The sequence below is a fragment of the Heptranchias perlo genome, chromosome 39 (genome assembly GCF_035084215.1).
Source record: "Heptranchias perlo isolate sHepPer1 chromosome 39, sHepPer1.hap1, whole genome shotgun sequence".
NCBI classification, from domain to species: domain Eukaryota; kingdom Metazoa; phylum Chordata; class Chondrichthyes; order Hexanchiformes; family Hexanchidae; genus Heptranchias; species Heptranchias perlo.
Window position 1 is genome coordinate 859,262 of NC_090363.1, and position 12,387 is coordinate 871,648.

The 12,387-nt window shown below is 56.5% G+C and overlaps 1 protein-coding gene and 1 long non-coding RNA gene across 3 annotated transcripts in view; one reads left to right on the forward strand and one right to left on the reverse strand.

Annotated features, from left to right (window-relative positions):
- Positions 1-4,339, forward strand: part of LOC137305040 (uncharacterized) — a 39,125-nt gene extending 34,786 nt beyond the window's left edge. The window contains exon 3 of the long non-coding RNA XR_010958659.1: positions 4,047-4,339. This is a non-coding gene — a long non-coding RNA (uncharacterized lncRNA). The remainder of the gene's footprint in view (positions 1-4,046) is intronic.
- The window catches only part of LOC137305035 (uncharacterized), a 45,766-nt gene extending 35,337 nt beyond the window's left edge, over positions 1-10,429 (reverse strand). For both annotated transcript variants that reach the window (XM_067973802.1, XM_067973801.1), the window contains exons 1-2: positions 10,351-10,429; positions 3,846-4,175 (exon numbers count right to left, since the gene is read on the reverse strand). In XM_067973802.1, the coding sequence (XP_067829903.1) occupies positions 3,846-4,175; positions 10,351-10,399 (379 nt within the window). In that variant the 5' untranslated portion in view covers positions 10,400-10,429. The remainder of the gene's footprint in view (positions 1-3,845; positions 4,176-10,350) is intronic.
- Positions 10,430-12,387: the final 1,958 nt, after the last annotated feature.

Here is a 12,387-nt window from a genome sequence, read left to right on the forward strand (position 1 = left end):
ACCAAAGGAATATGGAACAACAGTCGGGATCCTTCAACAACAACAACTTGCGCCGTCCCAAGGCGCTTCACAGGAGCGTCATCAAACTAAATTTGACACCGAGCCATGTGAGGAGGTATTAGGACAGGTGACCAAAAGCTCGATCAAAGAGGTAGGTTTTATGGAGTGTCTTAAAGGAGAGGTTTAGGGAGGGAATTCCAGTGCTTAGGGCCTAGGCAGCTGAAGGTACAGCCACCAATGGTGGAGCGATTAAAATCAGGGATGCGCAAAAGGCCAGAATTGGAGGAGCACCGAGATCTCCGTGGGTTGTAGCAGTGGAGGAGGTTAGGGAGATAGGGAGAGGGGAGGCCACGGAGGAATTTAAAAACAAAGATGAGAATTTTAAGATCGAGGCGTTCCCGGACCGGGAGCCAATGTAGGTCAGTAAGCACAGGGGGTGATGGTGAACGGGACTTGGTGCGAGTTAGGGTATGGGCAGCAGAGTTTTGGATAAACTCAAGTTTATGGGGGGAGGAGGTTGGGAGGCCAGCCAGGAAAGCATTGGAATAGTCCAGTCTAGAGGTAACAAAGGCATGGATGAGGGTTTCAGCAGATGAGCTGAGGCAGGGGAGGAGATGTGCGATGTTACGGAGGTGGAAGTAGGCAGTCTTGGTGATGGAGCGGATTTGTGGTTGGAAGCTCAGCTTAGGGTCAAACAGGACGCCAAGGTTACGAACGGTCTTGTCCAGCCTCAGACAGTGGCCAGGGAGAGGGATGGAGTCGGTGGCGAGGGAACGGAGTTTGTGGCGGGGACTGAAGACAATGGCTTTGGTCTTCCCAATATTTAGTTGCAGGAAATTTTTGCTCATCCAGTACTGGATGTCGGACAAGCAACGTAACAGATAAGAGACGGTGGAGGGGTCGAGGGAGGTGGTAGTGAGGTAGAGCTGGGTGTCGTCAGCGTACATGTGGAATCTGACGTCGTGTTTTCGGACGATGTCGCCGAGAGGCAGCATGTAGATGAGAATTAGGAGGGGCCAAGCATAGATCCTTGGGGGCTCCAGAGGTAACGGTGCGGGAGCGGGAAGAGAAGCCATTGCAGGTGATTCTCTGGCTATGACTGGATAGATCGTCCTCTATCTATCTATCCATTCTTATCTAAGAATGGAACCAGACGAGCGCAGTCCCACCCAGCTGGACGATGGAGGAAAGGCGTTGGAGGAGGATGGTGTGGTCAACCATGTCAAAGGCTGCAGACAGGTTGAGAAGGATAAGGAGGGATAGTTTCCACAATCACATAGGATGTCATTTGTGACTTTGATAAGGGCAGTTTCAGTACTGTGGCAGGGGCAGAAGCCTGATTGGAGAGATTCAAACGTGGAGTTGCGGGAAAAATGGGCACAGATTTGGGTGGCAACAACACGTTCTAGGACTTTGAAGAAAGGGAGGTTGGAGATAGAGCGGTGGCTTGCAAGGACAGAGAGGTCAAGGGTGGGTTTTTTGAGAAGGGGTGTGATGACAGCAGATTTGAAGGGGAGGAGGACAGTACCTAAAGAGAGGGAACCGTTAACAATATCAGCTTACGTGGGGGTCAGGAAGGGAAGTTGGGTGGTCAGCAATTTAGTGGGAACAGGGTCGAGGGAGCAGGAGGTGGGTCTCATTGTCAAGATTAGCTCGAAGAGGGTATGAGGGGAGATAGGAGAGAAACTAGAGAAAAATGAGAGATCAGGTCTGGGGCAGAGAGGAACCGGAGGGGAAGTTTGGCTTGGTGGGCTAGCGGAAAGGCGGGTAGTGGCAGAGGCAGCTGAACGGATGGTCTCCATCTTAGGGATAAAGAAGTCCATGAGCTCCTTGCACTTTTCGTTGGAGGTGAGGGTGGAGGGGGCAGGGGAGAGGGGTGAAAGAAGACAGTTTGTAGTGAAGAGAAACCGGAGGTTATTTTTGCATTCCAGGATGATCCTGGAATAGTGAGCAGTTTTGGCAGAGGAGAGCACGACCCGATGCTGCTTTATGTGGTCCAGCCCGATCTGGCAATGAATGGCTAAACCAGTTGTCCGCTATAAACGTTCAAGTCTGCATCCCTTGGACTTAAGGGAGCGGATACCAAGGGGAACGACCAGGGTGAGAGAGAGTAATGGTTTTAATGGGGACAAGGGCATCAAAGGTGGAGGTGAGGGTGTGATTGAGCAGATCGGTAGCTGCAGAAATATTGTGGTGAATGGAGGGCCAAAGACTAGACAGTTGGGAATTTGAAAGTGCTGTTGTGACTTGGGGGGGCGGGAAAAGAGTTTCTTCCAGGGGCGGGCACAGAAGGAAGTGGGGTTGGGAGGGGGAAGGGGGGGTGTGGGTGTGGGTGTGGGTGGAGAGGGATACAAGAAAGTGATCAGAAATGGCTTTATCCATGATTGACATGATGGGAGTAGAGAGGCCATGTGAAATGGCAAGGTCGAGGAGGTGGCCGTGAATATGGGTAGGGAAGGTTAAGTGGAGGGAGAGATTAAGGGTGGATAGGAGGGCAGTGAACTCAGAGGAGAGAGAGCATGAGGAGAGAGAGCATGAGGAGAGAGAGCATGAGGAGAGAGAGCATGAGGAGAGAGAGCATGAGGAGAGAGAGCATGAGGAGAGAGAGCATGAGGAGAGAGAGCATGAGGAGAGAGAGCATGAGGAGAGAGAGCATGAGGAGAGAGAGCATGAGGAGTCGCTCAGTGCAGAGGCTGAGGGAGGAAAGCAGTGAAGATATCTCGGTGAGATTCTTGGCGTGGTGCTTGGGTGGGTGGTAGAGAACGAGGATTTTAAAGGAGAGGCGTGAGGGGTGAAACAAGGTGAGATGCTCAAAGGAAGAGAAGGTGCCAGAGGAGTAGGGGGACAGACCAAAGTGTGATTTGCTGGTAAGGGCCACATCCCTAGCCTCACTAGAGTCTCACATTTTAGCTTATACTTGGCATTGTTTGAGTCCCAATCTGACATGATTATACATAACCTCATATTTCTCTGTCCATCTATAAGGTCAGAGTCAGATTGAGAAACTGGCATTTATGACGTCAGACTCCACAACAATTACATACTACAGTCATGATCACTCAGATCACTGGAGCACCTCAACATTTCATTGGCACTGTGCCTATAAGCATAGTCTCCTCACCCACTGGGCCACCCAATCCACTTACACTCAGGTATTTCATGCTGGTAAGTGCAGAGTGTAACCTTGGAATTATTTAAAGACCTATGGGGATTGAGACTATGATTTATATGTGAGTGAATGACCAATTGAAGGGATTTTAGACTTATTCTGGATGGATGAACCAAGATGGGCTAAATGGTCTTCCTCATCCATACCATCTTGTGATCTTGTGTGGTGTTTTTCACTGTCTGACTGAAATGACTTTAAAAATCATAAAGCAGTTTCTCAGTTTATCATATCCACGAACTGCTCCTTTGTTACTGATGGCAGTGTACCTAACAGTTGCCATTATTCCCCTCACCCTCCGCCCTTTATATTGTTCATCCTATAAAGGGGCTCACCTATTTGCCAGCAGTGATGAAGTGTCCACATTTGAAGTGTTAGGGGTAAGAATAGTCCCATTGTCACAGGCAGATAGAAAGGGCAGTCGAGACAGGAGGAGCTCAATATGTTTAAGAAAAGGGCAGGCGGGAAGGACTAAAACACGCTGAGCAACGGGCAGACATAAAGGCTGCAATTTCTAAGAGAACACAGCAACTGGAAGAGACAAAGCAAAAATATATTGAGGCATGGAAGGAGCTATCAGTATGGGGCAGGAATGTCTCATACCAGAATGGCTCAAAATAAGTGATTGCTTTCCTCCTCACAAATGGCGTAAACGGTGGAAGACACTAGTGGCACTTACTTTGAACTGTTAATTTGGCAGACCGGTTCCTGCTCTCGTTGCTGTTTGCCCTCACCTGATCAGAGCTGTTGCCCACTTCCAAACGCCGCATTAGGGGAGGTTCATTGCTGGGATTAACCTTTACTCGATCTTTGTAACCCTCACTGATGGCAGGATCTGATCTCCCTTGGTCATATTGTAAAAGTGGGCTCTTATTACCAGGGGTTACATACTGCCACCGGGTCACATCGTCGCTTTGGAGCCCTCCTTCTGGAAATCCAGGCAGTAGCAAAGAGGAATGTTCATCACCAAACACACGACTCCCACCAACAGCAGCACCTCCTGAAAAACCTGCAACATCATCACTGCTTGAGTTTGGTCGAATGGCAAGATATAACAACCTGACAAATATTCTATTTTACGGGTATGGTAGCATAGTGGTTATGTTACTGGACTAGTAATCCAGAGCCCTGGGCTAATAATCTGGAGGAATTAGTTCAAATCCCACCACAGCAGCTAGGGAATTTAAATTCAGTTAATTAAATATAATCTGGAATAAAAAGCTAGTATCAGTAATGGTGACCATGAAACTACCAGACTGTTGTAAAAGCCCATCTGCTGAAACCTGCCATCCTTACCTGGTCTGGCCTATATGTGACTCCAGACCCACAGCAATGTGGTTGATTCTTAAGTACCCTAGTAAGCCACGCAGTTGTACAATCAAGAAGGCAGCTCACCACCACCTTCTCAACAGCAATTAGGGATGGGCAATAAATGCTGGCCTTGCCAGCGATGCCCACACACAATGAATTTTTAAAAAATTTAGAGGCCTAGATAAAGGCCAAATGCCAAATGCCCAGGACACTAACAAGGGCAGGAGAGGAGACTGGATAAACCAGGAAATACTGATAAGGTGAGTGACGCCAGCAATGTTTCGAGGAGATTTGTGGAAGCTAGCAGGTGCTCTGGCTTCATTACTCTTGGTTGCTGCTGGCCCTCCTCTGTTGTTACTGGGATCAGCAGCCATGGATGCAGAGGTTAGATCTGGTCTCCTAAAAGCTAGCCCACCAGTGTTTCTTCTCCTTCAAAAAAAATGGAATGCTGCATAACGAAGGCATCATGGCTGCTTCCTGGGTAAAGGGCCTTTCTGTGATCGGACACCACCTCAATATTAATTGTGGGCAAACCCCCTGTTGTTCATGCAGGCTGCAAGGTTGTTATGAGGAGCCTTGATGCGGGAAAGTTCTGCATCTTGTCCAGCTTATACTTCGCAACCCCCCAAAGTGAAGAAGGTTGTACCCCATGCAAATGTAGCATTTGTCACTTGCTTGACACACTTGTGCATAGCAGGCTGCCTGATGTAGCAGATAACCCCTGGGGTGGCTTGTAAGAATTTGGCAGCATGAAAGTTTCTTGCTGTGATGGCCCTCACTCTAAGAAGAGCCGACCCTGCTCCAGATGTTGTTTGCAGGTCAAAATGCAGCAGATGGTACAGGTCCGTGATGCCAAGGCAGCCTCCTCTGACATGTCCAGGTACACATGTAGGTGTGTATAAACACCGGTCCTGGGATAGTGACAAGTGTGACCAAAGTGCCTCGGGTAACTTTGAGCCTGTATTTATTGGCCCCTCATTAATTCCTCGGCCTCCTCTCAATTACGCAGCTCACTTGGAACCGCTAAATGAATTGCTAGCTTCACTACTTTGTAGAGTGAGAGTCAAAAACCAGCAGCAATCATCATTCCTAATAAAGGAAAATATCGATAGGGGAAAAATTATCAAAATTGGCAAACCATCCAGAAAAAACAACTGGGTGGAGCAAAATGAAATTTAAAACCCCTCCCCTTACCTTACCCCCTCTCACCTTTCCCCACCCCTGCCCCTCTCACCTTACTCTTCCCCCAGCCCCTCATCTTAATCCTCCCCTGCCCCTCTCACCTTACTCCTCCCTGAACCCCTAGTCTCACCTTGCCCCTTCCACCACCTCATCTTACCTCTAATCCCTCCTCTCACCTTACACCTCCCCTAACCCCCTCCTCCCCGAACCTAGCCTCTCACTTTAACCCTCCCCGAAATCCTTCTCTCATTTTATCCCACCCCAAACCCCTCCCCTTGCCTGTCCCCTACCCCATTCCCCCCACTCCACCCCTCACTCCCTCCCCATGCCAGTGAGACACCTCTCCTCACTGCCCCCTCCACCTCCCTTCAGCCTCTCCACCTCTCCTCACACCCCCTCCACCTCTCCTCACACCCCCTCCACCTCTCCTCACACCCCCTCCACCTCTCCTCACACCCCCTACAGGTGAGGTGCCTGAAGATTGGAGGGTAGCAAATGTTGTGCCTTTGTTTAAGAAGGGCGGCAGGGAAAAGCCTGGGAACTACAGACCAGTGAGCCTGACATCTGTAGTGGGTAAGTTGTTAGAGGGTATTCTGAGGGACAGGATCTACAGGCTTTTGGAGAGGCAGGGACTGATTAGGAACAGTCAGCATGGTTTTGTGAGAGGAAAATCATGTCTCACGAATTTGATTGAGTTTTTTGAAGGGGTAACCAAGAAGATAGATGAGGGCTGTGCAGTAGACGTGGTCTACATGGACTTTAGCAAAGCATTTGACAAGGTACCGCATGGTAGGTTGTTACATAAGGTTAAATCTCACGGGATCCAAGGTGAGGTAGCCAATTGGATACAAAATTGGATTGACGACAGAAGACAGAGGGTGGTTGTCGAGGGTTGTTTTTCAAACTGGAGGCCTGTGACCAGCGGTGTGCCTCAGGGATCGGTGCTGGGTCCGCTGTTATTTGTTATTTATATTAATGATTTGGATGAGAATTTAGGAGGCATGGTTAGTAAGTTTGCAGATGACACCAAGATTGGTGGCATTGTGGACAGTGAAGAAGGTTATCTGGGATTGCAACGGGATCTTGATAAATTGGGCCAGTGGGCCGATGAATGGCAGATGGAGTTTAATTTAGATAAATGTGAGGTGATGCATTTTGGGAGATCGAATCGGGCCAGGACCTACTCCGTTAATGGTAGGGCGTTGGGGAGAGTTATAGAACAAAGAGATCCAGGAGTACAGGTTCATAGCTCCTTGAAAGTGGAGTCACAGGTGGATAGGGTGGTGAAGAAGGCATTCAGCATGCTTGGTTTCATTGGTCAGAACATTGAATACAGGAGTTGGGATGTCTTGTTGAAGTTGTACAAGACATTAGTAAGGCCACACTTGGAATACTGTGTACAGTTCTGGTCACCCTATTATAGAAAGGATATTATTAAACTAGAAAGAGTGCAGAAAAGATTTACTAGGATGCTACCGGGACTTGATGGTTTGACTTATAGGGAGAGGTTAGATAGACTGAGACTTTTTTCCCTGGAGAGTAGGAGGTTAAGGGGTGATCTTATAGAAGTCTATAAAATAATGAGGGGCATAGATAAGGTAGATAGTCAAAATCTTTTCCCAAAGGTAGGGGAGTCTATAACGAGGGGGCATAGATTTAAGGTGAGAGGGGAGAGATACAAAAGGGTCCAGAGGGGCAATTTTTTCACTCAAAGGGTGGTGAGTGTCTGGAACGAGCTGCCAGAGGCAGTAGTAGAGGCGGGTACAATTTTGTCTTTTAAAAAGCATTTGGACAGTTACATGGGTAAGATGGGTATAGAGGGATATGGGCCAAGTGCAGGCAATTGGGACTAGCTTAGTGGTATAAACTGGGCGACATGGACATGTTGGGCCGAAGGGCCTGTTTTCATGTTGTAAACTTCTATGATTCTACCCTTCCTCAATCCTCCGCCAACCCCCACTCCTTCACCTCTCTTCACTCCCCTTCCTCCACCTCTCCTCACTACCCCCACATTCCCTCAATCCAACCACCTATCCCCACTCCCCTTCATACACCACTCTCCAACATCCCAACCTCTCCTCACTCCACACACCAACTCACATACCCTCACCACTCCAACCCCCCCCACCACCTCGCCTCTCACCCCCCTTGCTCCCCGACCCCCCACCACCTCGCCTCTCACCCCCCTTGCTCCCCGACCCCCACCTCCTCCCCCCCGACAGCCCCTCCAACCCCCATCTCCTCTCCCCCGACAGCCCCTCCAACCCCCATCTCCTCTCCCCCGACAGCCCCTCCAACCCCCATCTCCTCTCCCCCGACAGCCCCTCCAACCCCGACTCACGCTCCCCCCGAACCGCCCTCACCTCTCCCCACCTCCGACACCCCCCACCTCTCCCCCCCGACACCCATCACCTCTCCTTCCTCCCTCCAACCCCCCCATCACCTCTCCCCGTCAGACCCCCCGCCATCACCTCTCCTCCCTCCCTCCGACAACCCAATCACCTCTCCTCCCTCCCTCCGACCCCCCCCATCACCTCTCCTCCCTCCCTCCGACCCCCCCATCACCTCTCCTCCCTCCCTCCGACCCCCCCATCACCTCTCCTCCCTCCCTCCGACCCCCCCCATCACCTCTCCTCCCTCCCTCCGACCCCCCCCATCACCTCTCCTCCCTCCCTCCGACCCCCCATCACCTCTCCTCCCTCCGACCCCCCCCATCACCTCTCCTCCCTCCGACCCCCCCCATCACCTCTCCTCCCTCCGACCCCCCCCATCACCTCTCCTCCCTCCCTCCGACCCCCCCATCACCTCTCCTCCCTCCCTCCGACCCCCCCCATCACCTCTCCTCCCTCCGACCCCCCCCATCACCTCTCCTCCCTCCGACCCCCCCCATCACCTCTCCTCCCTCCCTCCGAACCCCCCATCACCTCTCCTCCCTCCCACCCACCCCCCATCAACTCTCCTCCCTCCGACCCCCCCATCACCTCTCCTCCCTCCCCCCGACCCCATCACCTCTCCTCCCTCCCTCCCTCCCTCCGACCCCCCCATCACCTCTCCTCCCTCCCTCCGACCCCCCCATCACCTCTCCTCCCTCCCTCCGACCCCCCCATCACCTCTCCTCCCTCCCTCCGACCCCCCCATCACCTCTCCTCCCTCCCTCCGACCCCCCCATCACCTCTCCTCCCTCCCTCCGACCCCCCATCACCTCTCCTCCCTCCGACCCCCCCCCATCACCTCTCCTCCCTCCCCCCGACCCCATCACCTCTCCTCCCTCCCTCCCTCCCTCCGACCCCCCCATCACCTCTCCTCCCTCCCTCCGACCCCCCCATCACCTCTCCTCCCTCCCTCCGACCCCCCATCACCTCTCCTCCCTCCCTCCGACAACCCCATCACCTCTCCTCCCTCCCTCCGACCCCCCCATCACCTCTCCTCCCTCCCTCCGACCCCCCCATCACCTCTCCTCCCTCCCTCCGACCCCCCCATCACCTCTCCTCCCTCCCTCCGACCCCCCCATCACCTCTCCTCCCTCCCTCCGACCCCCCCATCACCTCTCCTCCCTCCCTCCGACCCATCACCTCTCCTCCCTCCGACCCCCCCCATCACCTCTCCTCCCTCCCCCCGACCCCATCACCTCTCCTCCCTCCCTCCCTCCCTCCGACCCCCCCATCACCTCTCCTCCCTCCCTCCGACCCCCCCATCACCTCTCCTCCCTCCCTCCGACCCCCCATCACCTCTCCTCCCTCCGACCCCCCCATCACCTCTCCTCCCTCCCTCCGACCCCCCCATCACCTCTCCTCCCTCCCTCCGACCCCCCATCACCTCTCCTCCCTCCCTCCGACCCCCCCATCACCTCTCCTCCCTCCCTCCGACCCCCCCCCCCATCACCTCTCCTCCCTCCCTCCGACCCCTCCCCATCACCTCTCCTCCCTCCCTCCGACCCCCCATCACCTCTCCTCCCTCCCTCCGACCCCCCATCACCTCTCCTCCCTCCCTCCGACCCCCCCATCACCTCTCCTCCCTCCGACCCCCCCATCACCTCTCCTCTCTCCGACCCCCCCATCACCTCTCCTCCCTCCCTCCGACCCCCCCATCACCTCTCCTCCCTCCGACCCCCCCATCACCTCTCCTCCCTCCGACCCCCCCATCACCTCTCCTCCCTCCCTCCGACCCCCCCATCACCTCTCCTCCCTCCGACCCCCCCATCACCTCTCCTCCCTCCCTCCGAACCCCCCATCACCTCTCCTCCCTCCCTCCGACCCCCCCATCACCTCTCCTCCCTCCCTCCGACCCCCCCATCACCTCTCCTCCCTCCGACCCCCCCATCACCTCTCCTCCCTCCGACCCCCCCATCACCTCTCCTCCCTCCGACCCCCCCATCACCTCTCCTCCCTCCCTCCGAACCCCCCCCATCACCTCTCCTCCCTCCCTCCGACCCCCCATCACCTCTCCTCCCTCCCTCCGAACCCCCCCCATCACCTCTCCTCCCTCCCTCCGACCCCCTCACACCCCCCTCCGACCCCCTCACACCCCCCTCCGACCCCCTCCATCTTTCCTCACTACCTCCCACTGCTCCCCCTCCACCTTTACGCACTCCCCACTGCACAAGCCCCTCGCTCCACTCCTTCCCTCCCACACGCCCTCACTCCCCCTCAGTCTGTCCTCACTCGCTCCATCTCGCCCCACCTCACGCCTACCGTGACCGCGACAGGCCCAGGCCCAGGCCAGGCAGGTTTGCAGCCACATTCTGCCTGCGACCCGCCAACGGCCGCCGTTTGAAACTGGAGCCCGCGCCCGCGCGATCTCATCGCCGAGGAGCCGGCACGCGCTCAGGCCCCGCCCCGACCCCAGGCCCCGCCCCCAGAGCCCGTCGCACGCGCTCAGGCCCCGCCCCGACCCCAGGCCCCGCCCCCAGAGCTCGGCGCACGCGCTCAGGCCCAGCCCCGACACCCAGGCCCCGCCCCCAGTGCCCGACGCACGCGCTCAGGCCCCGCCCCGACCCCAGGCCCCGCCCCCAGAGCCCGTCGCACGCGCTCAGGCCCCGCCCCGACCACAGACCCCGCCCCCAGAGCACAGCGCAAGCGCTCAGGCCCCGCCCCGACCCCAGGCCCCGCCCCCAGAGCTCTGCGCACGCGCCTGGCTGCACCGGGCCTGAGTCGGACGGTGGTCCAGAGCCGGGTCGTCGCAGTGACGCCTCCTCGGTCAGAGAACAAGGTCCTGACGGGGAGAGTGCAGTGGGGCTTCTCCCTCACCATTCAGGAGGCATCGGATCTGTGGGGTGGAGCGGCCGTCAACGCAGCCCTGAGGCTCGGATCCAAGGCCAGCAGCTGGACCGACATCACCCCCCGGGATCCCCCCTCCCCGGGATCCCCCCTCCCCCGGGATCCCCCCTCCCCCGGATCCCCCCTCCCCCGGGATCCCCCCCTCCCCGGGATCCCCCCTCCCCCGGGATCCCCCCTCCCCGGGATCCCCCCTCCCCGGGATCCCCCCTCCCCCGGGATCCCCCCTCCCCCGGGATCCCCCCTCCCCCGGATCCCCCCTCCCCCGGGATCCCCCCCTCCCCGGGATCCCCCCTCCCCCGGGATCCCCCCCTCCCCGGGATCCCCCCTCCCCCGGGATCCCCCCCTCCCCGGGATCCCCCTCCCCGGGATCCCCCCTCCCCCGGGATCCCCCCTCCCCCGGGATCCCCCCTCCCCCGGGATCCCCCCCTCCCCGGGATCCCCCCTCCCCCGGGAACCCCCCCTCCCCGGGATCCCCCCCTCCCCGGGATCCCCCCCTCCCCGGGATCCCTCCCTCCCTCCCCCCCCTCCCCCGGGATCCCTCCCTCCCTCCCCCGGGATCCCTCCCTCCCTCCCCCCATCCCCCGGGATCCCTCCCTCCCCCCCCTCCTCCGCGGAATACAAACTGGTTATAGATTCCCTTTGTCCTGAATTAATGGCCCGCAAACCTCCCCTCAATGTTCCGAAATGCAAACTTTTTTATGAATTGTGTTTTAAAAAAGATTTGCTCAAAGCAGTTTCAAAGCTGAGCATTACGAAAAAGGAGAAATTTGCAGGGCTTTGGGAAAGAGCAGGGAGTGGGACCAATCGAACAGCTCTTTCAAAGAGACGGCACAGGCACGATGGGCCGAATCTCCGCGATGATTCCCTGAACACCAATGGAGGGGGAGCCTTTTCCATTGACGAGTGCTGCCGACTGCAATTCTTGTGCCCTGATGGCAATGCTGAAAATGCCACAGCTCTCTTGTGAAGATGATGCAGTGGTCAGCCTCAGGGAACAGGTTCCCGAACACCTGCTGAATGCACTGAGGCACTGCAGACTGGGAGATGGGGGTGAGACCCCAAACCCCACCTATCAGAGTCCCCTCCCCCCAAACCCCACCGATCAGAGCCCCCCTCCCCAAACCCCACCTATCAGAGTCCCCTCCCCCCAAACCCCACCTATCAGAGCCCCCTCCCCCCAAACCCCACCGATCAGAGCCCCCCTCCCCAAACCCCACCTATCAGAGTCCCCTCCCCCCAAACCCCACCTATCAGAGTCCCCTCCCCCCAAACCCCACTGATCAGAGCCCCCTCCCCACAAACCCCACCTATCAGAGTCCCCTCCCCCCAAACCCCACCTATCAGAGCCCCCTCCCCCCAAACCCCACCGATCAGAGCCCCCCTCCCCAAACCCCACCTATCAGAGCCCCCTCCCCCCAAACCCCACCTATCAGAGTCCCCTCCCCAAACCCC